This window comes from Vidua macroura, chromosome 3 (assembly GCF_024509145.1).
Source record: "Vidua macroura isolate BioBank_ID:100142 chromosome 3, ASM2450914v1, whole genome shotgun sequence".
Taxonomy (NCBI): domain Eukaryota; kingdom Metazoa; phylum Chordata; class Aves; order Passeriformes; family Viduidae; genus Vidua; species Vidua macroura.
This window is the reverse complement of record NC_071573.1, coordinates 2,921,018-2,947,769: the sequence shown is the minus strand read 5'-3', so window position 1 is coordinate 2,947,769 and position 26,752 is coordinate 2,921,018. Positions and strand designations below refer to the sequence as shown.

The following is a 26,752-nucleotide window of genomic DNA, read 5'->3' as shown; positions in this document are numbered from 1 at the left end:
AGGGGACCTGTGTGCCAAGCAGTAGCATCTGAGTGGCTGCCAAGAGCTGATTAGCTCCAGAGACTTCACAGTCCTGCTGAATCCACAAAAACTGACAAACTGAGCACAGTTTAAACTCTGCCAAATCTGTCCAAACCCACTGGCATCAGCCATGGGTGTTGCACAACGCAGGCAACATCCATGAAGGCTGCTGTATGCAAAACTACAGGATTGTCTGTCTATCTGTGGACATGAATATATAAAGCACACACACACACACACACATATATAATAATGATGAAACAAAATGATCTGGAGGGACTTCCTGATGACATCCTGACACATCAACACACACCTCTGCTTTTAAGAAACCAGCTGGGGTTGGTCTCCCAACTCCTGCTCCACCCGTCAGTGCAGATGTTTGTGAGCCACATGAGGGAATAAATGAATGCAGGGTGTAATGAGTCCCTTGCTATTAATAACAGCATAACAAAAGATATCTAATAAATGCTGTTGTGTTCCGTGTTTCCCCCAGCCTGATCCCAGAGAAGAGGGGATATACAACAACCCATTTTTGCAAATTTAAATTTCTACGTCTTTGTGGATATCGCCTTAGCAAGGGTGCCCGATGTTGGAACCAGACTTTCTAAATGACAGACTTAGGTATGTTTCCAGTGTGACATTTTTCAGGTGGCTGTCACCATAAACGGAGGCATGCCCAGACACAGACACAGGGACACCCCGGACCTGGAGAACTGGTATGGTGGAATGGGACAAATTAAAAAGTTGCCAGGCTCCTCACCCAAGCTTTTGGACCACGTGGGCTGTGAAGTCTAAGGATCACAGTCTCTTCTTGAGACATTTGTTGCCAAATCAATAACCTGTCCCTCTTCTAGCAGAGTCACCAGGACTGACTCATGCCTCTCCCAGCCTGAAGAAACCCCGGTGTTGCATCACTCTGGGAAATGGTTTCCCCCCCCCCCCAGAGACCCCTGTAGCTGTAACCATGTTAGTCTAACCCTTCCTTCCTTCCTTTCTGGACCCAACTGGCTGGGAGCCAATTATCTCTTCCTAACAGGACTCCAGATAATGCCCTGTTCCTTCCTTGTTTGCTCTCTTTCCCTCTTCCTCCCCTGGAAACCTCCAGGAATAAACGTCTTGGACCACATCGGGGGTTAGAGCCTCTTTTGGAATCTTTTGCCTTAACCCTGAAATATTTCCCCCAAAGCTCTCTCAGATCTGTAGCCTTGTAACTCCAGGGGGCTGCAGGGGTAACTCTTTCACCCCAGGGCCACCAAACTTGACCCCAACAATAAAATGACTTCTATGGCACTCATAGCAGCTTGGCTCAGGAGGCCACCAAATTCAGATGGCCCTTCATGTTTTCCTGTTGGCTCCACTCCTCATATCACCAGACAGGAGTAATCTCCAGGGAGAATCTATCAGGAGTCTGTTCAAAACAGTCTTTATCTCTAAAACTGGGCCTGCTTCCAGCACTCACCCAAGTTTTTCCCCTTCCTGCCTCATCCCATCTCCCTGCTTCTACCTGCCAGATGGATGATCACTGTCATTTTCCAGAAAAAATTTAAATTGTGTTGACTATTTACAGAAAAAAAAAAAAAAAAAAAAAAAAAAAAAAGGACAAAAATGAGCCACCCAAACACTTGTGTGGGTACTGGTCCCGGTGAGTGTTTTTGACAGGAACAGCAACACCTGCTGAGGGGGTTATCCTGCAGCATGTTCCACTTCCAAGCACTCCACAGGCCACAGGCAGGGGAATCTGCTGCGCTTTTCTCAGGAAAATAAATGCCTTTGCTTTTGTACTTCACTTGGAGGCAGAGACCACACCAGAGCGTTTCTGAATGCAGTGGGTGACGAGTTAAATGGAAGCTATGCTTTGATGTTAAAAGGAAATAGTTCTTTTAGAGGGACCAGCCTTTCAAAATCCTCCCATATTGGCTGGATTTGCAGGACCTCTTGTGGTTGAAGCCCTAACTTGCAGTTCCACGTTTTTCTGGCGGTGGGAGCGCATCTGTGGCTTTTTCTGCTACAGCTGAGCAGCAGGGAAGGAGAGGCTTTTGGAAATGTCAAGCAGCAATGTTAGTGAAAGGAAAAGCTGTGCTAACTGGCATCTGGAGGCAAATAATAATTTGCCAAATAATAATAAGCAAATAGGAATTATTTTTATAATAATATTTGCAAATATTATTTGGGGGCAACACAATTTTTGTAATAATATTTGCAAAATGATAATAAAATAATAATTTTTCTGTAGATTTAAGCTTATAAAAAGAAGTTGTTATTTTTGGTTGGTGCTCCTGTATCTCAAGCATATACCAGCCAAGAACCATGGAATGGAATTTTCTTACAAAGTCACAGAACCACAGAATACTCCCAGCTGGAAGGGACCCACGTGGATTATTGAGTTCCAGCTCCTGGCCCCGCACAGGACAGCCCCAAGGGTCACACCACGTGCACCATGCGTTATAATGCATCAGAAAATTGCTTTTAAAGGACATAGCCTCACCAATTTATATGAAAAAAAAAAAAAAAAAAACAAAACCATGGGAAGAGATCCTGTGGCACAAGCATGGCAGGCAGGGAAAGGGGTTTGGGGGCAGTAGCTGTTGTCCCAAAATAGGTTCTTTGACTTGGTATGCGAGAGGCCAATCCACACACACGGAGCTGAGGTATTTGGTTTATTCACAGTTCTGCACAGAAAAGGGTGCTGGGTGGCAAAGCCACAAGGCCAGCACAAAAACTACCAAAACCTTTAAATATTTATACATTCTAATAAACAAAGGCACTAATGTTCACTGGCTAAAAGTTACACAGTTCTCTTATTAATTACTGGTCTATCTTCTGGTTATTAATGATTCTTTCACTCTTCTGCTGACTAGTCCCATACTCAGTCTTTCCCTTCTTTTGGGTCAGTGGGTTTTTTGGGTCCGTGGCTTGGTGAGATGACAGTCACCATCTCCCAGAATTAACACTGGAGCTGGCTCAGCACAGTTGCTGAGTTGTCTTTTTTCGTTTCTTCCTTATCTTTGGGGTCCTGCCAAATGTCCTTGTGGCCCGTAAATCCTGCATTCTTTGTGTCCACTATCAGCTGCACATCCTTCTCCCCAGGCTTTGTTAACCTCCCCTGAGGTGGGAGATCACCTTGAGCCCTAAACCTTCACAAGGTAACCCTACCCACAGGTAATTTGCCTTTTTAAAAACTTGTCCCGGGTGTCACTCAGCGATTGCTCGTCAGCGGGTTAAATCCCCTTCCCTGCTGATTAGGGTTGGAAGCACGCTGTGAAAAACTTGGTTTTTTTTAAATTTTTAAAGTTTAATAATAATAATAAAATGGTTATAAAAATAGTAATACAATTAGAGCAATAAAAATTTAGAGTTAGGACAATTGCAAGACAATAAAAAGCAAAGAATTCCGGACGTCCGGATGCTCTCGGGCACTTAAGCCACGACAAGCATGCCTTGTGAACAAAGGAATAACTTTAAAAGCAACAGCCTGTTGCATATACAAAACACTTCATGATTATGCATATATTTTATTTAAAACAGGAAATTTGTCTGGGACTTGTCAAAAAGTTTCTGTTAATCCCCAGGCGCCTTCGAGTCTAAATCTAAATCTAAAGAATTTCGTTTCTGTTGATAAGGAAAGCCATAAATTCCTCTTCTCTGGAAAATTTAGGGGTTTCTGTAATTGTTATCTTTGTGCGAAGAATTCCTTGATTATCCCATCTCCTTCTTGAGCTAGTTAAAAAGTATCTTACATAGCATAGTTTCTATTTTAACATTGTGTTATAACCTAAAAATACATTCAACACACTACTTGAGAGAATTAATACGGCATGTGAAAAATGCATATTATATGGCTCTACGCAGATATTTACTATATGTGTTATGCTAGGTTGGAAAGTTATGCTGTATTAACATTTTAATAATATAGTAAATGTAGTTTTGTAATCAAAATTAAGCTTTAGTAGTTAAAATAGAAACTATGTGTGTGAGATATTCTTTTTATTAGAAAAGGAGGAGATAATCAAGGAATTCTTTGCACAGAGATAACAATTACAGAAACCCCTAAATTTTCCAGAGGAGAGGAATTGATGGTTTTCCTTATCAACAGAAACAAACTTCTTCAAGCCTGACTTAGACTCGAAGGTGCTTGAGGATTAACAAAAACTTTTTGACAAGTACCAGATGAATTTCTTGTTTTAAATAAAATATAAGCATAATCATGAAGTGTTTTGTATATGCAACAGGTTACCCCTCTTAAAGAGTAAATTCTCTTTTAACGGGGTCCTTTTCCTGGCTCATTTTTGTCCGGAAAGAGGTACCCAGCCCGGGCTGTAACTCCTTGCTGTTATCGTCTCATTAATTGTCCTAACTCTAATTGTCTAACTTTTATTACTAGTATTATTATTTTTATAACCGTTTTATTTTTATTAAACTTTTATAAATTTGTAAAACAAGCGACTGGCGTCTTCCACACGGCGTAACTTTCCAACACCACGCGCACAGCATTCATCGCGACATTTGCGAAAAAGCCAATCACAAAACACGCATTCTCCACGCGCGCGAAGATCAGACACCGCCGAAGGAAACTTCTCGCGGAAATTTCGAGATGTCCCCGTTCCGCCCCAGTCAGGGCCGGCGGGGAGCTGGGCCCGTCCCTCAGCGCTTCCCGCCAAAGCTGAGGGCGGGGCAGGGCGGGGCCGGGGCGGGGCCTGGCGCGCGGGTTTGGCGCGCAGCGCGGCCCGCGCTTCCCGCCGCGGCCATGTCTCGGCAGAGCACCCTGCTCCGCTTCTTCTCCAAGGCCGCCCCGCCGGGGGCGGCCGGCGGCGAGCCCCGCAGCGAGCCCCGCAGCGAGCCCCGCAGCGAGCCCCGCCGCCGCCGCGCCTCGGGCGAGCGGAACGGCCTCCAGGCCGCGGGCAGCCCCCCGGGCGGGGCGGGCCGAGCGGCGGCGCGGCGCGGCGAGAACGGCGAGAAGGGCGCGGGGGGCGGCGCGGCCGCCAAGGCCGCCAGGTACCGGCGGGGACGGGGGAGGCGGGAGGGAGCTGCGGCCGCCGGCGGTCGGAGCGGGACCCTCGGGCTGTCCGTGTCGTTGTCGCGCCGTCGCTGGCGCAATCGCCGCCGTTCTCTGGATGTGGAGCCCGGCCGGGCCCGCCCGCAGCGGCCCTGTGCTCCCGGCGGGACAGCGGGGACGGGGCCGTGCGGTCGGGCCCGTGCTCTTCGGAAGTAGCGTTGTACTTGGTGTTTTAGATTTTGCTTTCCGCGCTGTGCAGTGGAATGACACGGTGGGTCGGGCTGGAAGGGACCGCAGTGGGGCGTCGGGCCCAACCTCCCTGCTCGAGCAGCATCATCCCGGAGCACATGGCACAGGGCTGTGTATTCAGACAGTTTGGAATATCTCCGGTGGGGGAGGCTCCACCTCTCTGGCCAGTCCGCTCCAGTGCGCAGTCACACACAGAGTCGAGAAGTTCTTCCTTGTGGTCTGGTGGGACTCTGTGCCCTTTGTCTCTTGTCCTAATGCTTGGTGTTACCGAGGAATGCCTGGCTCCGTCCTCTTGGCATTTTGGTATTTGTATAAATACCTAAATAGGTATATATATAAATACCTCATTTAGGTATTTATACATACTGATGAAGTCCCCTCTCAGTCATCTCTCCTCGGGGCTGAGCAGGCCCAGCTCCCTCAGCCTTTCCTCTTAGGAGAGATGCTCCATTCCCATAAATCATCTTTGTTGCCCTCTGCTGGACCCGCTCCAAGAGCTCCATCTCTCTCTTGTGCTGAAGAGATGGCAAGTGTGCCACATGTTAGCAAACTGAGTGTCACTGGTTGTTGGGCCACAGCCTGCAGGAGTGTCCCCAGCCATCATCGGTGGGAACGTGGCAGTGGCTGGGGGTGAAATCTGTGGGAAGGAGGAGACAGCAAATAAAAGCTGCATCAGGTGCTTTGCAGTGCAGGTAGAGTTTTTTGTTTATTCATTTTTTGTAGCCTGAGGGGTTTTTAAGTCTTAGTCTTTTCATTAAGTGCCTGGTTGAAAATTACATCCTACAGGAAGAGGGCATGTGGTGACAGGGCGAGGGGGAATGGCTTCACAATGAAAGAGAGTAGGTCTAATTAGATATTAGGAAGAAATTCTTCACTGTGAGGTTGGTGAGACCCTGGCACAGGTTGCCCAGAGAAGCTGTGGATGCCTCATCCCTGGAAGTGTTCAAGGCCAGGCTGGATGGAGCTCTGAGCAACCTGCTCTAGTGAAAGGTGCCCCTGTGCGTGGCAGGGGGCTGGGACTAGGTGATCTTTAGGGTCCTTTTGAACCCAAACCATCCTATGATAAAGCTCTGTCCCTGTGGGAATGCGGCAGAACTTGGAGGAGCAAATCAAAGAAGTTTAGGACGAGCATTGGTGGTGGTATGGAAGAACTGTGTAATCCAGGTTGCACCCCCCGGGAGGCCTCCAAAGACCATAGGAGGGCAAAATGCTCAGCAGCAGTGTGCAGTGACATTTATGCAGAGAGCTGTTCCAAATGTTTGTGTTCCTTAAATGACACATTTTTTTGTCTCTGCAGTGTCTCCTGTGAGTATTCTCCTGGGGACTTGGTGTGGGCCAAGATGGAAGGTTATCCCTGGTGGCCGTGTCTCATCTACAACCACCCCACTGAAAGAACAATACTCAGAGGAAAGGGAAAATCCACTCGTGTCCACGTGCAGTTCTTTGATGACAGCCCTACAAGGGGTTGGATCAGTGTTAAATACCTGAAGCCGTATAAAGGTAAGAGATAGAAACAAAACTGTTTGAAATGGAATGATGCCACTTGTTTTGGAGTTACAGGCTTGGAATATAGGATATGTTATTCTCCACAGAGAAAGAGCAGCAAAACCAAGAGTAGAATTGAGCATGCTTTGTGTTTTGTAAGCGACAAGCTTTTGAGTGTTACAGGTAGATTTGTGTTTACACAATTATTGAAGCATAGAACATTAAGCCCTTTTGTTTATTGGATTAGAACAACTAATTAAGCAAACTTAAAGCTTGCTGATTTTGGAGAGATTTCCTTTATTTCAATATAAAAATGATGTAAAAGATAAATCCAGTATTTCCACTTTTAGCCCTAATATCCTTAAAAATATTAGAAGTGTCCAAACCCAGTTTTTAAGCAGCTGTTTAGGAACTGCAGTATGTCCAGAATTAAAAGGCTAGGCCCAGGATATTGGGTAAATGAAATTAATAAAATTAATTCTGCTGCAGAAGTGTTGCTTCTCAGCAGTGCAGCAATTTTGTAAATAAAAGATATAACTTGAGCATTGAGTGTTGGTGAGAGCAGTGCTTGTAGTTACAGATCAGAGTTGATGTTTGTCATACTGAAGAAATGGCATGGCTAACTAGTGAAAATCAAATGTAATCAAGAGTTAACATTTTGCATAATAAATCTCACCTTTTTAATAAACATAATCTGTTTTCCCCTTTTTTTCATAGTTTTACTGTTGCTGAAAACTAAATAATGGGCTGTAAACTGTCTTGTTAGTCAGGTACTTCATATGTAATACAGTATTTCTGATGCCCTGTAGGATTTGCTTGTGTCACTGAAAAAAACTGAATTTAAATAGTTTCTCCCTCTTTAGAGTCAGCGTTCCATCTCGTGATCACATGGCCACGTTTTTGTCTCCTCTAAACTTCAGTGTGCTGCACATCAGCCACAGTTTTAAATTAAAATGGTAATGTTATTGCCATGAGCATTAGCATAATTTATTGCAAGTAAATTGGTCCATGGTTATATGTGTCTTTCCTGAAAGTATTTGAAAACAATCAAAATATTCTGAGAGCTTGTAGTTGCACTTAGAAGCAGATACAGGTAAGGGGAATTTGTTTACCAAAAGAAAATTGCCAAAACGAAGTTTAAGCACAGATACACAGATCCATCACAGGAGAAGTGTTGAATGCAGAGAAGAGTTGAATGCAGAGAAGAGTAAAAATATTTAAAATACCTGGTTTGCTTTAAATTCAAACAAAAAGCATCTTTGTATACAAAGGAGAAGTGTTAGGGTCTTTGGGTAAGAAAATGGATAGGTTTCTTGGGTTGTGTTATTTTTTTGTACCTGAGTAAATGCAGACAGCACAAGGCCAGACCTGTAACAGGTGGGCATGAAGGAGTGGAGGTGCAGAGCAGCTGGTTAAGTGAATATGCAGGTGTTGCACCCTTGAGAGGGGCAGCTCAATTACATGAGAAGATTTTTCTTCTGGCGTTGTTCAGTCACATTTAATATTAATGCAAAATACTTTTAGACCGCCTGGTTGCATTTGGAAAACCAAAAGGGAAATCTGGATTGTTAATGTGTTGCCTTTGTGCTGTAGAAGCAGCTACTTGTAACTCCCTGCTTTGCTACTGTGAACTCTGAGCTGGTTGTGAGTAAAGATTTTGTTTGATTTGTTTCTGGGGTGTTTGGCCTCCTCCAAGTCTGCCGCTGGTTTAGAGCTGAAGCTTCAGTAAGTGATGGGATTCACAGGAGTGGGGAAAAGGATCTGAAATCAGTCTGTGGGTTGGTTGGCTTTGGGTTTGTGTTGTGTGCAGCTGGTGGCAGGAGGAGGAGGGCATGGAGCAGACATTAATAGCAGGCTTTGTTCACTGCCCTGCAGTGTCAGGCTGAGTGGCCAGCGTGATTGGCCATCAGCTAATCTGGCTAATGGGCTTGGGCTGGGTGCCTGGCTGCACTCAGAGCAGCAGTTTGGAGGCCAGCAGAGCTTTGAGGTCTGTGCCATAGCTGGCTCGTGCCTAGAAAGTGAAGGTAACTCTGGCTGAGCTTACCTGCCATTGCCAAAACAGCCCTGTGGTCTCGGTCAGGTCTGTCTGCTGCTCTGCCAGCGTTAAATTCAGTATTAACTACAGTCAGTGTGAGTCAGAGCTCAGCCTAGGAGGGCTCACATGTGCTAACGAGTTACAGAAATAGAAGCAATTCTTCAAGTGTTCATGTAGGTAGGCATTTCATTTGTGAATGTGTATTCTTTCCCCAGGGGTAGTTCATCAGGATGAAGGAGTGATAGGTTGCTGTATTTAAGATGTGGTGGGAATGAGTGGTAGCAGCACAGAAGTTCACTTATCTGAATATGAATGCTAGTTGTCTGAATACATTTAAAAGTGAACTATGAACACTGGCTAAATTCTAGACTTAACAAATGTTAAGTCTAGCATTTAGCATTTGTTCTTAATAAATCTGTGTTTTTTACAGGTTCATCAGATGGGGAGACGATGAAGGGAGGTATGTTTTACAGCACAAAGCCTGAAATTAAAAGAGCCATGGTGCTGGCAGATGATGCCATGAGCAAAGATAAAACCAAGAGGCTTGAACTGGCAGTATGCAATGAGCCTTCAGACACAGAGGAGGAAGAGGAAGAAATGGAGGTAAAATGTTTCTTAATTGCTGTCATTTGCAGAAATATTGCTAGAACTTAGAAGCTGTGACTTGGAGCTAAGCAAGGAATATCCTGCAGTTCTCTGTTACAGTAATCACAGCTTATCTCCTTGTTAATCTTGCACACATATGTATCCATTTGTCTTTTTTTTTGTACTGCTTCTGTGTTGTCAGGTCATATGCTGGTCTCTCATCTTTTCTAGTTGGAAAGACAAGTCTCTTTGGTGTTCTGTATGGTAAGGACTGACCTCACAATCTACTTAACTTCTCTGACTCTCTTCACTCATCACTTCCTGGTGACCTGCTTTTTCACTGAGAAATGCTTTTTTCTCATGCATCATTTTATCTTCTCAATCTGTTATTCATAGTCCAAGTTGCCCTAAGTTTGAGCTGAAGTTTTAGTGTGTCTTAATGTATAAATTTATCGCTTTATGACTGTTTCATCTAAGGCACTAAATTGAATTTTTGGAGCCCACCCTCATCTTGTGGAGTAGCGCTAAAATACCAGTTCTTGCACTGTTAACAGCAGTCTTGGAGGAGTAACTAAAAAGTGATGTTTTATTGTATTGTATTCATGTTGTCTTGATTCAGCTGTTATTTCAGTAGCACCCTGTGCCTTGGGATGGATTTCTTTGGAGAGGAATGGCATGAGGAAACTGTCAGTGGGGTGGTGGTTTCCCTTAGCTCATCTACTCAGTCTCCAGTGTGACAGTGCCCTGAGGGACAGGTGCCACTCCAGGCGTTGTGTGCAGTGGCCCTTTGTACTCACTACAGTCCCTCCACTGCTGCTTTTCCATTAAAGTTTGAGGCTGAAAAGGTTCTTTCTCCTACATGTGCCATATTTCTCTTTTGTGTAGTTTTAAGTGCTTTGTTCATCAGCATCACATAAGCACAGTAATGAATGAGTCTCTGAAGAACAGAAATAAGAGTAATTATGCCACTGGCCAGTGGCAGTTAGTTATCCAGAAAAAACCTGAGATCTGTTGAGATGGAATTGGCTGTGGCTCTGCTGTCTCTTGCTTGAAGCATCATAAGTACTGTGTTACTGCACATTTTTGCACTTCTTTATGCAGCAGTATCTTTGTAGCCAGAATAAATAAATACAGACAATAATAAATACAGACAAAATAATTTATTTTTCCAGGAGATGAGTGAAAATGCATCAGGCAACAGTGAAGACTGCAATAGTGAGGAGGACGTGAAAAGCAATAAGCGAGTGATGAGCAGGGAAAGAGCTGTAAAAGCCAAGAGAAGGAGAGTGTTGGATTCTGACAGTGACCACGATGGCTCTGATGTGGAGTTCAAGCCTGATGGGAAAGAAGCAGCAAGCAGTGAGGAAGCCAGTAGTGGGGTGGATGAAAATGAGTCTTCTGACACAGAGACAGAGGCAGAGAGTGTTGCAGAGAGCCCCATAAAAGTCCCTTCTAAACGAAAGAGAAGTGAGGTGAAAAAGCCTGCTAAAAGGAGTAGCTTGGGAAATGAATGTTCTGAAACACCCAAAAGAGCAGCAACGGTCTCCTCAGAAGCCAAGTCTAAGCTGACATCGTTTGCAGCGCCTGAAAGTTTTGAATCTCAAGGAAATGCTTGCAGTGGAGGCACTGGTGGCTTCTCAGTGTGGGAGCACGAAAAGCTTGACTGGCTGCAAGAAGGGAAGAGGAGGGATGCGCACAGGAGGCGTCAGGGTGACCCCAATTACGACCCCTCTACTCTGTATGTGCCCGAGGATTACCTCAACAAGTGCACGCCGGGCGTGCGCAGGTGGTGGCAGCTCAAGAGCCAAAACTTTGATGCTGTGATTTGCTACAAGGTCGGAAAGTTCTATGAGTTGTATCACATGGACGCGGTCACTGGCGTCAATGAGCTGGGCCTGATCTTCATGAAGGGCTCCTGGGCCCACTCAGGTTTTCCAGAAACTGCCTTTGGCCGATTCTCCGACGTCCTGGTGCAGAAGGGCTACAAGGTGGCGCGCGTGGAGCAGACGGAAACGCCCGAAATGATGGAGGCGCGCTGCAAGTCCGGGGGCCACTCCACCAAGTTTGACAAGGTGGTGCGGCGGGAGATCTGCAGGATCATCACCAAGGGAACCCAGACCTACAGCGTCATGGACTGCGACCCCTCCGAGAACCACAGCAAGTTCCTGCTGTGCGTGAAGGAGAAGGAGGACTCGGCCGGGACGCGCGTCTACGGGGTCTGCTTCGTCGACACCTCCATGGGGAAGTTCCACGTTGGCCAGTTCCCAGACGACCGCCACTGCTCCAGGTTTAGGACTTTGGTAGCTCACTACACCCCTGTGCAGGTGCTGTTTGAGAAGGGCAACCTGTCTGTGGACACACAGAAGATACTGAAGGGCTCACTCGTTTCTTGCATTCAGGAAGGGCTGGTCTCGGGTTCTCAGTTCTGGAATGCATCTAAAACACTAAAAGTCCTTCTTGAGGAAGGATATTTCAAGGAGAAGCAGAATTCTGAAAATGGATGTTGTCTGCCCTCTGTAATCAAATCTCTGACTTCAGAGAGTGACTCCCTGGGATTAACTCCTGGTGAAAACAGTGAATTAGCTTTGTCAGCTCTTGGGGGATGTGTCTTCTATCTCAAAAAATGTCTGATTGATCAGGAGCTGTTATCACAGGCAAACTTCGAGGAATATGTCCCTGTGGATATTGCTACTGCAAAAACCATGAGTTCCAGTAGTTTGTTTGCCAGAACAGGCCAGCGGATGGTGCTGGATGGAGTCACCCTGATGAACTTGGAAGTCCTGCAGAATGGAACCAATGGAAGCACAGAAGGTACTTTGTTGGAGAGGATTGATTCTTGCTGTACCCCATTTGGGAAGCGACTCCTGAAACAGTGGCTCTGCGCTCCGCTTTGTAACCCTAAATCCATCAATGATCGTTTGGATGCTGTCGAGGACCTCCTGGCAGTGCCAGATAAAATGTCTGAAGTCAGTGAGTACCTCAAGAAACTGCCTGACCTTGAAAGACTGCTCAGCAAAATTCACAGCATTGGGTCACCACTCAAAAGTCAGAACCATCCTGACAGCAGGGCCATCTTCTATGAAGAACTCAAATACAGCAAAAAAAAAATCGCTGACTTTCTGTCTACCCTGGAGGGATTCAAAGTAATGAATGAAATTGTCGAATTCATGGAGGAGTTTGCCGGTGACTTCAAATCCAGAGTCCTGAAGCAGCTGGTCACCTGCAAAGCCAGAAATCCCGATGGCCGCTTCCCAGACCTGAGCGCGGAGCTGACGAGGTGGGACACTGCCTTTGATCACAACCAGGCTCGGAAGACGGGGGTGATCACCCCCAAGCTCGGTTTTGACCCTGATTATGATGGAGCACTAGAGGACATCAGAGCTCTCGAGGAGGATCTTCGGAAGTACCTGGATAAGCAGCGCAAGCTGCTCGGGTCCAAATCCGTGCAGTACTGGGGGACAGGCAAGAACCGGTACCAGATGGAAATCCCAGAAAGCGTCATATCCCGTAACCTGCCCGAGGAGTACGAGCTGAGGTCCAGCAGGAAGGGCTACAAGCGCTACTGGACCAAGGAGATCGAGAAGATGCTGGCCGCCATGGTGAACGCCGAGGAGCGCCGCGACGCCGCCCTCAAGGACTGCATGAGGCGCCTCTTCTACAACTTCGACAAGAACAGCAAGGACTGGCAGACAGCTGTGGAGTGCATTGCTGTGCTGGGTAAGAGCTCTGCCTCCCTCTGACACGCGGTAAAACTAGCCCTTGTGCTGATGAAATCTGATCTGGGGAAGCTGGGTCCAGCTCTTCACTTGTCCTTTGAAAGCTCTTGAATTAACAGTGATTCCCTTCTTTCCTTCCTGTTGCTAAATAGCAGGACAGTTGCTGGGCCTTGTGATGTTTGCAAGCTCTTTCTTCATTCCTGTTGCGTGGCTGTAAGATGTGCAGCCAAGTGTTTCTCCCAGTTTGGTGTAGTCTGGTGGGCCTCACTGCTTCCAGAGCCTTGTGTGTGGATTAGTAGCTTCTTATTAAATGGAGGTGTAAAAGTCTAACCTGCTGGCAAGTTCCTTTCCATCTGAGCAGGATGCTTTCTGGCCATCCTTTAAAAATGAACGTGCTCAGTGTCAAGCCTTGAAGAAGGTAGTCTACTAAGAAGGCTTCCCCAAATCCTCCTTAAATTTCTGGGATAGAACAACCTCCTGTATTCCCTCCTCAGGACTGACATACTTCTGTCCTGTGGATTTTCTGCTAAGATGAGGCACTCTGGGATGTCTTTGTTCCAGGGAAAAATGAAAGCACTCTCTGAATGCCACTAGAGCAGAAAAGGGAGGGCAGGCAGGCAGGGAGTGTTGGCTGGGAATGGATTTGCTGGGAGAGCTGGGAAGCAGTCACATCAGCTACACCACAGCTCAGGGCAAGTGCTGAATTGGTTCCCAGCAGAGAGGAATTCAGTGTCCAGGCTCAGCTGTAATGTGTGTACATAAAGCCTCTAAAATCATGAACAGTCTCATTGTGTAGGTGATCAGCTTTCAGAACCTCGGGGCTCAGCTAACTGAGGGGTCTTGTGCTGCTGTTTCCTGCTGGACACACAGAGTTTTAATATTTATACAGTTTTCTCTGGCAACTTTGAAGCAGAATTAGGATTCTTCACAAAGTAATTCACTGTCACAGAAGCTGATTTTCTCCTTGTTCTAAATGAAAAACCAATGCAATAAAAAGTAGTATTTTATACATGTACTTTTGAAATGAAATGATGTGGGTTTTAAAGACTTTTGAACTAAAAAAACTATAGAGGAGCGTTTTTATAATGACATCTGTAGAAATCTGGAAGGAATGAGGAAAGACACTGTAAATATTCCCATCTTTTACTTGTTCTGGAGTCCTTTGTGGGTATTTCCCTCATGAGGAAAATGGAGTAAAAAAAAAAAAAATTGTTTCTACAAAATTGCTGTTCAATGAGTAAATGAATTCCAGTGTATGAAGAAATTTGAAGGTGTGACTGACTGGAATTTCTCTTAATTTTCTAGATGTCTTGATGTCCCTTGCTCACTACAGTCAAGGCGGTGATGGACCTCTGTGCCGACCTGAAATCCTGCTGCCTAGGGATAATGCTCCTCCCTTCCTGGAACTGAGGAATTCTCGCCATCCTTGCATCACAAAAACTTTCTTTGGGGATGATTTTATTCCCAACGACATCGTGATAGGCATCAAGGATGAAGGCAGCAGCAGTGAGGCCTCCTGTGTGCTGGTGACTGGCCCGAACATGGGTGGCAAATCTACGCTGATGAGACAGGTGATTGTCACGTGTCCCACGGTACCTCTGGGGCTCGGGTAAGGGAATTACAGGGCCTGGCTGTCAAGGGTGTCACAGGAGATCCCAGAAGTGGCCTTCAGGGTGTGCAGCAATTGCACAGGCTGGTAGAAAGTGCTCATGTTCAGAGAGGTTTTCTGCTTTAGGGAGGGGTAAGTTCTGTTTGTTCTAGGAGAGTTGGTTGGGAAGAAGTGATAAGAGCATAGTTTCTCTTTTTCAAGGGACTTACCCAGGACTTGGCATCAGCTAGCAAAAGATGCTTCTGCAGGTTGAACAAGATGAAACTAGAGATCAGCGGGGAGGTTGCTTTATAAGCACTGCTTGCTGTGATAATTTGTGTTTTGAAGGCTTTCAGAGCAGTTCAGTTCTGCCAGAGATGCTGCTGTTGCAGCCTGGAGCTGTTAAAGCAGCGGGAAACTTTATGTACTCCAGTCCCTGTTTTAGGGGAAACACAGCTTCGTGCCCCCGTTGCGTGTGTGGAACTGAAACTGCAAGCAGGAGGGCCAATGTGAATGTCCCTGTTTGCTGTGCAGGCTGGTCTCCTGGTGGTCATGGCCCAGCTGGGGTGCTACGTGCCCGCGGAAGCCTGCAGGCTCACGCCCATCGACCGCGTCTTCACGCGGCTCGGCGCCTCCGACAGGATCATGGCTGGTGAGTGCCTGACACACAGGGCTGCTGGCACCAACTTCCTGCTCTTGCTTCGAGTGGCAAGTTGGGAGAGCTGGGAGATTTTGCAGGGAGAGCTGGGCACTCTTCTCTTGTTGTTCAGAGTGGAGACAGGATTGTACTTAGGCTTTGTTTTTTTTCATGTGTGCGTCCGTTTGATTTTTGACAGACACACAGGATCACTTCCTAATGAATTTTAATATTAAAAGCCTAACTCCCAGCTGGATCTAAGTCTGAGGAACATCTTTTTTTTAAAATTGATTATATTCTACTCTCACTGATACCTTTTTGTAAGTGTTCTGAAATAGGACAGTGATGTTGGGGCAGCTGTTGCACAGGAGTTGTTTTTGTACCTTCTTGTAAGGTCTACAGAAGTCCCTTGTTTCAGTCAGAATGCCTTATGTTTGAAATCTGATTTCTTCTGATGAGCAAGAGAGGCAGATGTCCTTCTTGGAAGTAGTAGTTGACAGTTCTTGGAGTATTTTGTTCCTTTAATGGAGAGGAAGGCACAAGTGGAGGATGACACGACAAGTGGAATGGTAAAGTCTGCCAGTGGTGATGGGCAAAGTGCCACTGGGCTAGAAAAATAAAATGATTGTTGTGGTAAGAGTAGTATCACTGCTCATTAAGGAGGGCACAGGTTTTCTGTGATCTGTCTGCTGAAAAATATGGGTCAGTGAATATGAAAGGAGTTAAGCCCACTGAACTTGTTGCACAGAAGGAATTTGGAAATGAATCATTCCAAGTTCTTAATTAAAAAAAATATTTATACTTCCCCAAATCAAGGCTTTTCTTTGCAGCTAGAGAATGTTACTAAGGCTTTCTTTGCCCAGCTCATTTCCATTTTGTTTAATTTCAGTACAGGAAGGAATCAAAAGTGTGAAAGAATACTTAAGTGCTTATGGTAGAGATGAGAAGGGCCCTTTCTTCATGAGAGATGGTCTAGCAAAATGTAGCATTTTCCAATTTTTTTTAAATTAACTGAGGACTGTACTTCTAATTTGACATTTCACATTGTGAGGAGGGTGAACACTGCAAAGAAGGAGCTTTGAAATCTGTTCTTGATGCATTTGTTTGCACAGTGTAGATAGGAAAGCACAGCAGAATTTGTTCCACAGCAGTCACTTTGTAAGGGATGTCAGCAGGACTTTTATGAAGCTAATTTTTTCAGTAATAAAATTTTAGGGCTTTATTTTCCAAATAAATGGTTATTCTTAAATATTGTTAAAAACGTTAAATCCTGGTACTTTCTTTAAATAAATGCAGAAAATCAGGATTGGTGGATGCTGCTTAATAATTCATGTTAGAAAACTTATGTTAGAGCAAAGCAGTGCTCATGCAGCATGTGTACAGGAAATAAATGCTTGCCTTTAATGGAATAAATTGCATTAATTGCTGCTACTTGTGATAATTTGCAATGATCTCCACAAAGAACAAGTAAATCCCAACTTTGTAAGTGTGGGTTTATCATGTGGAACAGTGTGAATAATTGTGTAATTCTGCTCGTAATCTGCTAAAACAAATTCCAGGTGTAAATTTCAGGCCATGTATTATCTGGGTTGCTGAAACTCCCATGAGATCCTTGAGCCTTAGCAGCAGAATATTGCTTTTGTCATACTTCATTCGAGGAGAGAAGATACAAATAAAGCCTTTATTATCCAAATAGTTCCCTCCTGACATCACAACCAAACCAGTAATTCCAGTCTCTTAGTCTTTGATTTTCTGCTTGTTTTTTTTACTGGAAAGCCACAAACACCTTTGGCCTATCCTATGCATTCAGAGCAAGAAAGGGACAAAAACTCTCCCCATTGTAGCCTTTGTGCCCCTCTTTTTGTCCAGCTGTTACTTTTGACTGGTGCTATTAAAAGTAATCAGGTGTGTTGCCCTGAAAACTTAATTAATTGTGCTTGTGCACAATTAATTAATAAGAATACTATTAATACAGGTCATATGATAATACAGTACATAAATAATAATAATTAATAAAATTAATATTAATTAATAAATAATACCTGTACTCTATAGGAAGCAAAACTTGTTTTTTCTGGTGAATGGGAACCTGCTGTTTTCACACTGCAAAAAAAGTGTCATGTTTTTGTTCAGTTTGCTACTGAGTTTCACTTTAGCTTAACAAAGATTCTAGTGCAGATTAAATGAGGTTTTAGTTGTGGTTCTCAAATCTTTGACTACTTCATGGCTTTTTTTTTTTTTTTTTGTCATTTCCTTTAAAGGTGAAAGTACCTTCTTTGTTGAACTGAGCGAGACCTCCAGCATTCTGCAGCATGCAACAGAGCACTCCCTTGTTCTCATGGATGAACTGGGTAATCAGACTATTTTGTAATAGATGAAAGCTAAATCTGAGGGATAAAGCCTGGCTGCAAGGTTTTTGGGCTGTCTGAATGGCAGCCAAGTACTCAGGGCCAGTTTCATCATAATGATGCTGGTGTTTAACTGGTGTCTCAGCCTCTCCAACATGAACACATCCTGGGTGCCCTGGGAACTCGTCACCACCTCCCACTCCCAGTCATTGGTGCTCTATTTCCAGCTGCGGTTTCCTGCTTTTGCTTTGCATAATTACTTGCAGCAAACCTCAGGAGAGCAGGAACATCTTTTTTTCTGCAGTGCAGAAGAGGGTGATTGTTACGGGGCCAACAGCCAGGTCACCTGCCCCTGGTGCTGGTGGCTCTCGCACACAGCGGGGAACGAACACACACTACAAATGCATCGCTGCGTCCATCTGTAGGGCGCCTGTCTCCAGCAGCACGGGAACTGTGGGCTGACTTTGCTGTGCCCCTCGTGTCCCCAGGCAGAGGCACGGCCACGTTTGACGGGACAGCCATAGCGAGCGCCGTGGTGCAGGAGCTGGCGGAGAGGATCCGGTGCCGGACGCTGTTCTCCACCCACTACCACTCCCTGGTGGAGGACTATTCCCACAGCGGCGCCGTGCGCCTGGGACACATGGTACGTGTGCCAGGGTGGGATTTTCCCTGCTGGCGTTTCTCCTGCTTTTCTGTGCTCTTCTGCCCCGAGAAAAGGGTGTTTTGGGAACGGGACGCGATGTCCCATGCGTTTCTTAGGCTGCAGGTCAATATTGCGAACTCTTAACTTGCGCTCTTCCCAGGCGTGCATGGTTGAAAATGAGAGTGAGGATCCAAGCCAGGAAACAATCACGTTCCTGTACAAGTTCATTGAAGGAGCCTGCCCAAAGAGCTACGGCTTCAACGCGGCAAGACTTGCAGATATTCCAGAGGAAGTCATTCAGAAGGGGCACAGAAAAGCCAAAGAGTTTGAAAAAACAACCATCTCGCTGAGAATATTTAGGTAAGGCCCTGGGTTTCTGTATCTAAGTTGCAAATGGCTTACAGGAGCCCATCTTAATATGTGGGCAGTGGCTTTTGCTCAGTTACAGCACGGAGGGGCAGTTACAACTACTTTTGTGAACCTTTTGGGAGGGAGGTACTGGGGGAGGGCAGAGATGATAAGCAGTATTTTAAGCCTTGGGTCGTTGTGCTGGTCCGAATTTGCACACAGAGGTGCTGGGGGGGAGCCGCTGGCAGCCTTTACACCAGGCCCAGCATCCACGTCTCCTAAAGCTGTTGCAGGAAAGGCAGCCTTAAGCTCTGCCCCTCAGTGTCCCTGTCAGTAAAGGTGGTTATTTCCCTCAGGTACCTGTGCCAGGTGGTGGATGGAACAACTTGTGATGCAAACGCGGTTCGGAAACTCACGGCGATGATCGACCGGCTCTAGGAACTCGCACGGGTTACTCAAGAAGGTGTGAGCAGACAACGTTATGATCTAATAAACTTTATTTTTTAAAAATGACCATTTTTCCATTGTCTTTCCTAGGAAATTAAACCCTTTAATTCATACCTACCCTCTACATAATGGTTATTGAGTACTCCACAATATATTAAGTCTAGATGTTATGGTACATGCATACACTTTCAGGCTGTTGATTACCCACTGTCACCAATACACATAAATGGAAAAAAGCTATGAAACTGTATAGGGCTGTATATATACTTGTCTCAGCTTCATTAGAGCAGGAAATTGCTGTGATTTCCAGCAGGTTATGTAAGTAATGTCCAGACTGTTCAAAAAAAACTATGAACAGAGTAAAAGTACAAGACTGTTTTGAGGAGACTTTCTACTGTGTACTTTAAAACATAGTAAAACTTCTTTCACAAAACTTAGTTACATGGGTACTTTGTTTTATAGTGCATTATAGTCTAGGAAGTCTCATTAAAACACTCGCTTCTCTTTCTTTTGTTAGGGTGGTTTGAGTACAGACTATTGCTGGGGCAGGGGAGGAGATTATTTTAACTTCAGAGGACACCAGAAAAATTGCTGGATATAATTTAAGATTAGTGTTTTCTCTTTCATAGAAAGAAGGTACATACTGGGACATGAGTACAGTTACAGCAAGTCTAGGTGTGCTAACAAAACAGGACACATTCAAGTACAATAAGATTTTTTGCTTGAAATTAGAAACAAACTACATGAGATTAAAGCATTAAATTCATATTTCTCAATCTGAATAAATGTTAAAAAATCAAAAGAAATGCAGAAGTGCTAGCTCACATTTTTACCATGTTACAAAAGCGATTGGTACCCATGTCCATAAAGGCAGCAACAAAGAATGCTGCTTGTCTACAGAATAGTACTACTGCAAATTGGACTGCGTTTCAATGCTACTTGTAAAAACACCAGCTCTCAGAAGTTGGTATCTGTACAAAATTGCAGCTTATTTTTCTTCACTTCTGTCCCTTCAAAGTCTTTGTTTACACAGTAATGCTAAAACGCCCAGTTCTGTTATCCTGAGTCAACATATTGCCACTTTCTTTTTTGGTAGGTTGAGCTCCATAGTGTCAACACCTCACACATCCGCTTTAACACAGTCTCTTTCTGCAGAAATGGGCAAGTGTAACTTCCTCCAAAAAAAAAGTTTTAATAGTTATGACATTAGAATGGCAGGACTTTCTTTCTGAAAAGGAATTCAGTTGTGCTGCAATGTATTAGATTCTATAGGTGGAGCAGAGTCATATAGTGTATCTGTATCGTGTGTAGGCTCTCCGGCGAGCGTACAAGGATTGGACAGTGTTCCAGCACCACAGTCACAGAAAAACCTACAACACAGAGAGACAGCTTAGTGGCCATGCCCTCCTGCTCTGGGAGCAGCCCCACGCCCTCTGGCAACGTACCTATCGTGTCTAATGAATTCTACGTCGTGTCCTTGATGGCACTTCTTGATGCAGTTCACACAGATGGCGTTACGGTCTGTGGTGTTGCAGGTGTGACATCTGGAGGGAAAAGCAGCACGTTAGGCAGGAGCCAAAACCTGACCAGCTCTCAAGGGAAGTGCTCCAGGAGGCTGGAGGGCCAGAAATGCACTGAAGGAAAGAGGGTGCACAGGACTGTGAAGTTTGAGAATTTTACACTAACTTGGATTCCACAGCACACTTTTTGTTACTTGTGTCACCAACACAGTCGTGCTGTGAAGCACCCTGGGCTCAGGTTCACAGAAATAATCTCTGTTTTCCTCAAGCCCAAAGTCAATTCTAGAAAATGGGAACTTATTAAATCCTCTTCTGTTGCAGCTGAGGAAGGGCACACGTCTGTGTGTTCACTCACACCCAGCAACTGTTCTAGGGCCTTGCAGGAAGAGAAAGGGGGTTTCTTGGAAAGCCTTGCTGTAGGTGATGGGAAGGAACCTGTTACCTGTAGAAGTCATGCATCGGGTAGCTGGTGTAGCTTGAGATCTTATATAAACACTGGCCTCTACTGACAGCTTTCTCTATGGCATCTTGATTGTTCATTATTTTGTTATCTGTTGGGGGAAAAAAAAAATCCAGAACTAATCACATCTGGATCAATGACTCTCTTTTTTTTTTTTTTCCTTGAGGCGCTGAAGCAAAGGGCCTATTAGGAACAATTAGTTCTATACCTGCATTTCAACTCTGGCATTTCAGAATATAAAATCCTCAATGCCCACATGCTCAGAGTACCATGCACTCCTGAAGCAAATAACACTGTTCCTCTTTGCACACATGGCGTGAAATACCTGATAGCCTCCATTTAAATACTCTTTTTGAACTTGGCTGTTAATAAATGCTTAGAGACACACAAGCCTTCCTAGCAGGTGTAAGTTTTCTGCTGAGGAGCCTGAAACCCAATGTTTGAAAGCCTCTCTTTTACCATAAGACCTGTTATTACACATCCCTTAGAAAGAGAAGGATGGCTCTTTCCCCAGCAAAGTTTAGGAATAAAGTACTTTCCAACACAACAGAAGTGGAAATTAGGTCTGACCAGCTCCAGTACTTCAAAGATGTGTCCAAGGCACAGTGAGTTTGATAATCCCCTCTTCTGTCTAGTGCCAAAGTGCACCTCAAAAAGTTCTGCCCACTCCCAGCAGCATCAGAGCACCGAGTGATGTCATCACAAAACCCAGGTGCTGGGAAGCAGGGAGCCAGAGCTTGTGTCTTAAGAGGCACAAATCCACAGGAAAGGGTACAGGCAAGAATGTAAAACTCCTGCAAACTGAACCTTTTTCATCTTGAAAAACCTCCTGAAGCTGTCTGGCATTCAAACCATCATTCCCATCTTGTCCAAGAGGATCCTGTCTCATGCACACTTTCTCCACTATAAAAGGGAATTTTATATATGTGAACTGTTCATATTTTCTGAAAAAATATGTTTGGGATTGAGAATGTTCATGCTTTTAGATCCTAAAAGCCAACTGAGGTGTGTTTCTTCACTGGAAACATGTTTTTGGATATGTAGGAAAAATACTTTCCATTGTAAATCAGAATTGGAGTCTGAGATGGGCCAAAGATCAGGAACTGGTTCAGAAGTGATTTTGAGACAGAAGAGCTGATCACAGTTTTAATGTACCAGCAAAACCTTAAGTTACCTTTGAACCCATCTGTTTGTCTAAAAATCTTAACACAGCTTAATGTGGCTCATTACCTTCAGCTGAAACTTAGCCACAACCCTGCTTAAGGTGGTACCAGCTGTGAGCCACACAGGGTGCAATAAACCAAAGACCCAGCAGCACCAAACAAGTGACCAAACACAGGCCAGGAGGACTCGGGCTCACCTTTCATCGTGACATTGACACCAGATGCTAGAAATAAACCTCCAAAGCGGTTGTTGAAAATCTGATTGCCTTCTAATGTTGCAGTCGCATGATTTGTTATTTCAATACCTTCAGTGGGTCAGGGGAACAAAGGAGAGAAAAGAGAGTGGCAAAGTTAAATCCCTGCTGGTTGTACATTTGTACCTCTCTCGTCATCTACAGCTTGGTTGGTTGTTTTGTTTTTTTTTTAAGCCATCATAAACTCAAGGGGAAGAAAGAAAAATGACACAGCTATGAAACTGCACTGTAATTTGTTATAAAACTGAGGTTCAAATGCTGCTGTTGAATCCTTTCAAAGAGCTACAAGCTGGCATGCAAGGCTTCTGGGAGGAACAAAACACTACTCGTTTATCTGATTATAAAATGGTACTATGACCATGTTTATTTTCAAAGGGGGTATGATTTTTGGGCACTTAGAGCTGTCATCTTCATGTACATTTGAAAGTTCTTGTGCACATACCTTACCCTTTTAAAAATATCTTTTAAAAAAAGTTCTCAAGATGGGCACCTAAAATTCATTTCTTTAATTCTTAGCTTTTATCAGTAACCCGTGTCTTCCAAGTCATTTGTCCAGGACTGCTCTTGACAGCAACCTATCCTTCCCCCCCACCACACTGAAACAACACCTTTAGAGGCTCTTCTCAGAAAACTTGCTTCTTCTGAAAGAAAGATGGGAGAAAACTCAAGAATGCAATTTTAGTTGAAATGGAATGGAATGCAAGACGTATGAAACTGTGATGATTAAACAGTAAAATTGCAAAAAATCACTGTTAAACATTCCTCATCTCTTTTGGAGAAAGAAACACTCATTTTTACAATTTTTCAGCTTTGTGGAGTGCAAAAGTTGAACTTGAGATGCAATTCAAATCTCCTTAAAACGTGTATTTGCTCCGTTTCTAGGTTTCAAAGTAGCGATAAGATATTCATACGAGCATCCAGCACATCAACTACAAATGTATCCTAGACAACTTTACCAATTGCTTCTAAAATAAAATAATGAGAAGTATTTCACAAAAAAAAAAAATGACAAGACAGAATATGTGTCACTTCCCAACATGCTGTAAAATACACCCTGACTACAATTCTGAATTCTCAAATGACTTTCAGAATACACTGAAGGATATCCCAGTTGCTTTTAAAACATCTAAATACCATGGGGTAAAGAAACCTAGAGTAAGCTTTGTGAAAGGCTCACTCTAAGCTTCCAAATTTGATTTAAACAGCACAAACCTGCAGCAAAACCATCGAATATTCGGTTTTTCCTTAGCACAGGGTGGCTATTGGTGCTGATAAGAACACCAGCTTGAGCATTCCTGAAGATATCATTCTCTTCCAGAAGACCTATGACAGACCAACAAATGTTACATTTGAGCTTGGGAGCATGTCCTGACCTGTAACCTTTCTATAAAATATTTTCAAAGGATCTTATGTGTCACAATCCTGTTAATAACTGCTTTCATTTGGAGAATATGCACCAGTAGCACTGACATCAATGATACTAGTTAAAAGTAGCTCTCAGTGTATAATTTTGGAAGTGTATTTTTTCAGTACACAGCATGGAATTTGCCATCATAGGCACCACTGCAGAAAACTTAAGTCTTTCTGCTTTCCAAATTTTTCTTTAATTTTTCTAACACCTCTCTCATCTTGTCTTCTAAAATGAACAGACTGCCAAAGCCAAGCTTTTTTTTTTTTTTGTTACAGGACAGGATTCCTTTAAAATGCTGAGTTGAAATTAAAGCTCACTTAGAGCAAGTGATTATCTACAGAGTATCAGAAGCTGATATCAGGGGACACAACAGTCAGGGGATTTCAGACAGAGACCACTTCTGAATTTACAGAATTCCTTAAAGATCTGTGGGTTTTTTCCCCCCTGAATCTTGGACACTCTGGCAGAACCTAAACAGCTCAGGTGCATGATTTTGACTATGTGACTTGAATCCAACACTGTGTTTCAGTCAAATGACAAAGCTTACAAAAGCAAATGGGATAAAAGGACTGTCCTAAGCAGCAATCTAACAGTTATCTTGGATGAGATTAATTACCTCTCTGCCTCCCACAGATTTCAGTATTACTAATGTAATTAAGGCTAAAAAGCATTAGGGTATGTTCGCTATAACTATTTTATCACTTCAGAAGACAGGAGCTGTGTTTCTAAAGAGCACTTTAAAAAGAACACAGCTTAAACTGAAATTTAACTCTTATCCAGAACATTCAGTGAAAAACAGTAAGGGAAAAAGTTACCTCTTCCTCCATTAAATATACAGATGCCTCCATCTCTTCCATCATGGATTTTATTTCTTCTTAGTGTAGGATTACTGTCTGTTTTAATCCATACACCAGCCATTGCGTTATCAAAAATTTCATTGTCTTCTATAAATCCAAGCCCTAAAATTAAAGGAAGGGTGGAAAAAAATAAAATCAAAAAGCATAATAAATGAGAATGTAACACCACAGAACACAGGCAATTCTGGATAAACATGAAAAACAAACCTACCAGAATTATAGACAAGAATACCACCATTCTGACCACCCCAGATCTTGTTGCGTCTGATTTTGGGGTTGCTTCCAGTTCTAGAGTGAAATGTAAGTAAGAAGTCATTTCAAAGTCATTAAAAATAAGTCATTTATAGTCATTTACTATATCCTAAGGCCAAATATCTCAAATACTTCTAAAGAAGTGCCCCGTGGATCTCTCTGCTTAAAAATCTTAGTAAAATACAGTTCTTTCCAAACATGCAAACATAATTTAGCTTTACAGACTTCAAGGGCCACATATTCCAGTCAATACCCAGGCTGTATTTTTGGTAATTTTCTTGTAGGTTAAAGCGGAGGATATTCGGACATACTGGATTTCAAAAAAGTTATTTTTATAAACAAAATGACAAGAACAGCTAAAAGGACACAATAGAGCACATAACAAGCTATGCCTGTTTTGGCAGAAAATCAGAATAAATGTTACCTTATCTGAACCCCTGAGTACATGTGATTATAGATGTCATTGTCTTCTAACACGCCATGTCCATTGTCATAAAAATAAACTCCAACCTAACACATCAAGAATTATATTATTAGTTCCAAAGTAATGAGGCATAAAACCACAGGACTTTCTTTTCTGTGGCCCTCTTGTAACCACAGAGCAAAACTCACTTGTTTCCCACTGTGTATTCTGTTTCTCCTCAAGACTGGAGTGCTCCCTGTTGTCACCCAGACTCCAGCCAATGTATTGCTGTAAACTTCGTTTTCCTCAATCACACCTTGTCCTTTTTCATGCTAAATACAAGATGGTTTAAGAGTTAAGAAAACCTGCTAAACACCAACACTCTTTTTCCTGCTGTATCCATCCCTCCCACCCCTGGCTTCTTTACTGTAGCAAAGTAATTCCTTTCCATTTGAGTAAGCTTTTTTGCTCTTTTTTTTTTTTTTTTTTTTTTTTTAAAGTAACAGCATATCATGATTTTGAATGTTTGCCATGAAACAAAGAACATCCTGCATGTAAATCATTCTGTTTCAAGGCTCTGCAGTATTTGTAAATGTCTGCTGGCTGTTGGCAGGAGAGGTGCCTCCCCAGTGCTGTGCACTCACATGAAAGCCCTGGCTCGTGGTTCTTAAACCTACACCCAGCTCTGTCCCCAAGATGGACAAAAAGCTGGCTCTGAAGGTCACCACATGTGCTCAGAGGTCAAACCACAGTTTTCTCAGTCAGGGGAAGAAGCTGTTCTGGTTAAATTTCCTCAATGAAGAGATGAAGCTGCACACTTGCAGCGTTAGCTGGACCTTAGGTAACCTTTGGCACATATTTCTGAAAATCTGGTATTGCTTAAGGAAACCTGACAGCTCTTTCAGTTCAGTTAGCAGAGCCCTTGCACACGTTGGGAATTGGGCTTTATTTCCCACTTTTTCAATGCAACAATTGCAATTTCTATCATCCTGAAGGCAGTAAAAAAAAAAAAAATCTTCTCTGAGGTTAGTGGTAAACACATTACACTCCAAAAGAGCTGAACAGACTTTTTTTTTTCAAATGATGACACACTACTATGAAAACTAAGCCTTTTCAAAAAGCTTTCAACCATGCAACGATAAAATTCTATAATCTATCCCATTTTAAATATTTTACTCTGTAATAAGAATAATTTAGTGGCATTTATAAAAACCTTCATCTTTTAAATACCAGCACCAGCTTCAGTCTCTTACCATGAACCTGGTTTCTAACAAAAGCTCAAGCATTGTAAGCACAAACATTTCACACAGGGTCCTTCTCCCCTTGACATTTCTGAA

General features: G+C 43.7%; 2 protein-coding genes across 4 annotated transcripts in view; one reads left to right on the top strand and one right to left on the bottom strand.

Moving 5' to 3' along the window:
• Nucleotides 1-4,952: 4,952 nt before the first annotated feature.
• MSH6 (mutS homolog 6) lies at nucleotides 4,953-19,161 on the top strand. 2 transcript variants are annotated; one of them, XM_053974752.1, is made up of 10 exons: nucleotides 4,953-5,013; nucleotides 6,561-6,763; nucleotides 9,214-9,386; nucleotides 10,541-13,085; nucleotides 14,390-14,655; nucleotides 15,207-15,324; nucleotides 17,571-17,660; nucleotides 18,146-18,300; nucleotides 18,461-18,660; nucleotides 19,005-19,161. In XM_053974752.1, the coding sequence occupies exons 2-10, from the start codon at nucleotides 6,604-6,606 to the stop codon at nucleotides 19,084-19,086; spliced, it is 3,789 nt and encodes a 1,262-aa protein (XP_053830727.1). In that variant the 5' UTR covers nucleotides 4,953-5,013; nucleotides 6,561-6,603; the 3' UTR covers nucleotides 19,087-19,161. The 2 variants fall into 2 exon arrangements, with proteins under 2 accessions (XP_053830727.1, XP_053830728.1); XM_053974753.1 differs by lacking the exons at nucleotides 4,953-5,013; nucleotides 6,561-6,763; nucleotides 9,214-9,386 and adding an exon at nucleotides 9,569-9,632.
• The window catches only part of FBXO11 (F-box protein 11), a 70,309-nt gene continuing 62,684 nt past the window's right edge, over nucleotides 19,128-26,752 (bottom strand). For both annotated transcript variants that reach the window (XM_053974761.1, XM_053974762.1), the window contains exons 15-23: nucleotides 25,625-25,747; nucleotides 25,437-25,522; nucleotides 24,972-25,048; nucleotides 24,719-24,862; nucleotides 23,705-23,815; nucleotides 22,436-22,543; nucleotides 21,058-21,166; nucleotides 20,541-20,639; nucleotides 19,128-20,465 (exon numbers count right to left, since the gene is read on the bottom strand). In XM_053974761.1, coding sequence (XP_053830736.1) covers nucleotides 20,336-20,465; nucleotides 20,541-20,639; nucleotides 21,058-21,166; nucleotides 22,436-22,543; nucleotides 23,705-23,815; nucleotides 24,719-24,862; nucleotides 24,972-25,048; nucleotides 25,437-25,522; nucleotides 25,625-25,747 — 987 coding nt within the window. In that variant the 3' untranslated portion in view covers nucleotides 19,128-20,335. The remainder of the gene's footprint in view (nucleotides 20,466-20,540; nucleotides 20,640-21,057; nucleotides 21,167-22,435; nucleotides 22,544-23,704; nucleotides 23,816-24,718; nucleotides 24,863-24,971; nucleotides 25,049-25,436; nucleotides 25,523-25,624; nucleotides 25,748-26,752) is intronic.

Bases quoted from the DNA above. Each gene is read 5' to 3' on its own strand.
- MSH6 (XM_053974752.1), top strand. From the start codon at position 6,604: ATGGAAGGTTATCCCTGGTGGCCGTGTCTCATCTACAACCACCCCACT. The intron at 13,086-14,389 runs GTAAGAGCTCTG...TTAATTTTCTAG, and splicing joins GGAGTGCATTGCTGTGCTGG to ATGTCTTGATGTCCCTTGCT. The intron at 18,301-18,460 runs GTACGTGTGCCA...CGCTCTTCCCAG, and splicing joins CCGTGCGCCTGGGACACATG to GCGTGCATGGTTGAAAATGA.